General features: G+C 36.6%; 1 protein-coding gene across 1 annotated transcript in view; it reads left to right on the top strand.

The window, feature by feature from the left end:
* Positions 1-2,960, top strand: part of LOC107676708 (RAC-alpha serine/threonine-protein kinase-like) — a 22,383-nt gene that overhangs the window by 6,808 nt on the left and 12,615 nt on the right. Inside the window, exons 5-8 of the mRNA XM_016471353.1 lie at positions 573-699; positions 987-1,118; positions 1,280-1,345; positions 2,316-2,384. Of these exons, the coding sequence (XP_016326839.1) occupies positions 573-699; positions 987-1,118; positions 1,280-1,345; positions 2,316-2,384 (394 nt within the window). The remainder of the gene's footprint in view (positions 1-572; positions 700-986; positions 1,119-1,279; positions 1,346-2,315; positions 2,385-2,960) is intronic.

Raw genomic sequence — 2,960 nt, 5'->3', positions numbered from 1 at the left:
GTGGTATTGAAGGTGGAGAGAGCACTGTACATTCACTCCCCCCACCTACAATCCCTGCCGGTACGAGACTCGAACCCGCAACCTTTGGGTTACGAGTCCGACTCTTTAACCATTAGGCCACGACTTCCCCACTAAACTGATAAGCGATATTAACGACGCCGTTGTTTACAATACAACCGGCGCACATGCCGCTGAGGTGAGGGGCGGGACTCTTAGATGCGCACTAGAGGCAGTTTAGCCAATCACAACACACTGGGCTAGCTAACCAATCAGAGCCCATCGCCTATTTCTGTTGGCAGGGCTTCATAAAAACAGGAAAAGAAGGGACAGAGCGGTGTGGAATAAAGGTAAATTATGTGAAAAATAATGTTTTTTTTTAAAAACGAAGCATTAACACATGTTAGACTGCACCCCATAAACACAATCAAGCCTAGAAAAAAACCAGTGAACCACCCCTTTAAATTCATGATTGCACTCCTCAAGTTCCCTAAAGTACTTTTTTTTTTAACACACTGAACAAAAGAAAGCTGTAAAATAATAGTTACTCTGCATGGTTTTCTTGTTTTCGGCAGGGAGGAGTGGACGAAGGCTATCCAGGCTGTGGCAGATAGTCTACACAAGCAGGAGGAAGAGAGAATGGACTCTTCACCTGACCCCATGGACATGGAGGTGTACCTGTCCAAACCTCGACTCAAAGTGGTAGGAGTCCCCCCCCCCCATATTTTCTTGTCCTCTCTCTACTGTTTCTATACAAATGTAATATATAAAGTTTTTTTTTGTAGGTTAAAATATTTTTTTCTGTTCTTTTTTATGGTTGCTAAACAACTCTAAGTTAACACTATAAGAAAAAGTGAACCTCAGTTCACTCAGATTGTGAAAAAAGACTAAATAGATAAAATATTTTTTGTACCTTATATTAGATTTTTTAAATTATATTGGATATTTTAAAACTGTATTTCTCAAAGACTTTTCTTTATGTTGTGTAGACAATGCATGACTTTGAATACCTCAAACTCTTGGGGAAAGGCACTTTTGGGAAGGTCATACTGGTGAAGGAGAAAGCCACGGGCAAATACTATGCCATGAAAATTCTTAAAAAGGAGGTGATAGTAGCAAAAGTAGGTCCTTTGCTTTTATTCTATCTACTTTTTTTGGAGTAAATTTAATCATTGGTTTGTGTATTTGCCTGTACAATATATTTTGGCAAGTTCTACATAAATTGTAGTAAGGTCATATAAGAAGTTCTAACAAATTATTTTCATTACTTATTTATTTATAGGATGAGGTAGCACACACACTTACTGAAAACCGGGTCCTCCAGAACTCCAAACACCCTTTCTTAACAGTAAGCTGATGTTATCAAATTAGAGAGACCATAAAGAGTAAAGAGACATTTTAGAATTAGCGATTATTATGACCTTTTATCATTTACACTAGTATATGTAAATTAAGAAACATTCCAAGTCCAGTTTTTTGACAGGATTTTGGGTTGTTTTTTTTTTAATAATAATAATTTCATCGAGCAGGGACAGATCTATAAAATTGTATATTGGGTGGCATAAGGACTACGGGGGAGGCGAAACCAAAGCAATCATCCGTACATAGTTCTTGTGAATTTATGACCTGGCATAAACATTTGTGTCCATGAATATTCAAAACAGTTGCATTACCATAAAATAACCATATATACTGGTAATAATTACAAATAAATTGCAAAATATCAATATCCAGGGCATCAAGACACTATCTTTTAAACATATCAATAGATTCTAAATGTCTCTGAGCTTGTAAGAGCAGATCGATAGATCATTACATAGAGAAGCTGTTTTGTTAATATTAATCTATCTATACTGATCTTCAAACGATTTTAAATTTAAAGACTTTATTAAGCCAACATAAAATTTGTCTTTCAATAAATTTCAATCTAGTAACGAAGATTAGATTCTTACATTCTTGTACTTTCTGTGATCAGGAACTTATTATTGATTGCAGATGGCAAAAAACTACCATAAGAAAATAGTTAGACACAGGTCAAAATAAATCAAGACAAGAGTTGTGGAATAAAATGTCCCGCAATCCCAGACATCCTATCCGGATGGGATTAGATTTCTCTGAGGATCTCTGAATTAGCAGAAAAATTCTGCTTTTTCTTAGGGTGGCAGTTGCCACCTAATGCCAGCCCGGTAGATCTGACCCTGGAGAGTCGAATTTGTTTTCACTGATAATCAATATTAAGCCAGACATTAAATGTAAATATTCCTTTAATAGTTATAATAGTAATAATTACAACACCAAATGTCACCTCTGTGTTTCAGGGTCTGAAGTATTCTTTCCAGACTCATGACCGATTATGTTTTGTTATGGAGTATGCAAATGGTGGAGAGGTGAGATCTTGTAAAGGTGAAGTTTAGTAATGATTGTTCATTAAAATTAATCAAGTATTTTTTTAATTTGCATGCAATCAAATGCTTTATTTAAATAATGTGTGTACTAAGTATAATAGATTTTCCCCAGAAGATTCAAAATTCCAAATTGTCTTAAAGGGTTCATATGATGCGATTTCAATTTTTCCTTTCTCTTTGGAGTGTTACAAGCTCTTGGTGCATAAAGAAGATTTGTAAAGTTGCAAAGACTAAAGTCTCAAATCCAAAGAGATATTCTTTATAAAAGTTAAGAGTCAGCCACGCCTACCTAAAACGGCTCGTTCTAACACGCCCCCACATACCTACGTCACGATGTGGGAAGATTTGCATAACGCCGCCCAAATGTTCACGCAAAGAAAAAAGGCGTAACTTTTATTCTCGCTGTAGTATTGTTGTTGCCGCCGCCATGTCGTGAAGGCACTGTGTGTTTCGTTGTCAAAGCGAAACTACTTTGTTTGGCCTTCCAAATGAGGACGATATCTGCTTCGTCATGCCTGGAGCTGATCCGTGCTGGTTGCTGAGGAAATACTACAACTT

The sequence above is a fragment of the Sinocyclocheilus anshuiensis genome, unplaced genomic scaffold (genome assembly GCF_001515605.1).
Source record: "Sinocyclocheilus anshuiensis isolate Anshui unplaced genomic scaffold, SAMN03320099.WGS_v1.1 scaffold468, whole genome shotgun sequence".
NCBI lineage: Eukaryota > Metazoa > Chordata > Actinopteri > Cypriniformes > Cyprinidae > Sinocyclocheilus > Sinocyclocheilus anshuiensis.
This window is presented reverse-complemented; position numbering and strand designations above follow the sequence as displayed.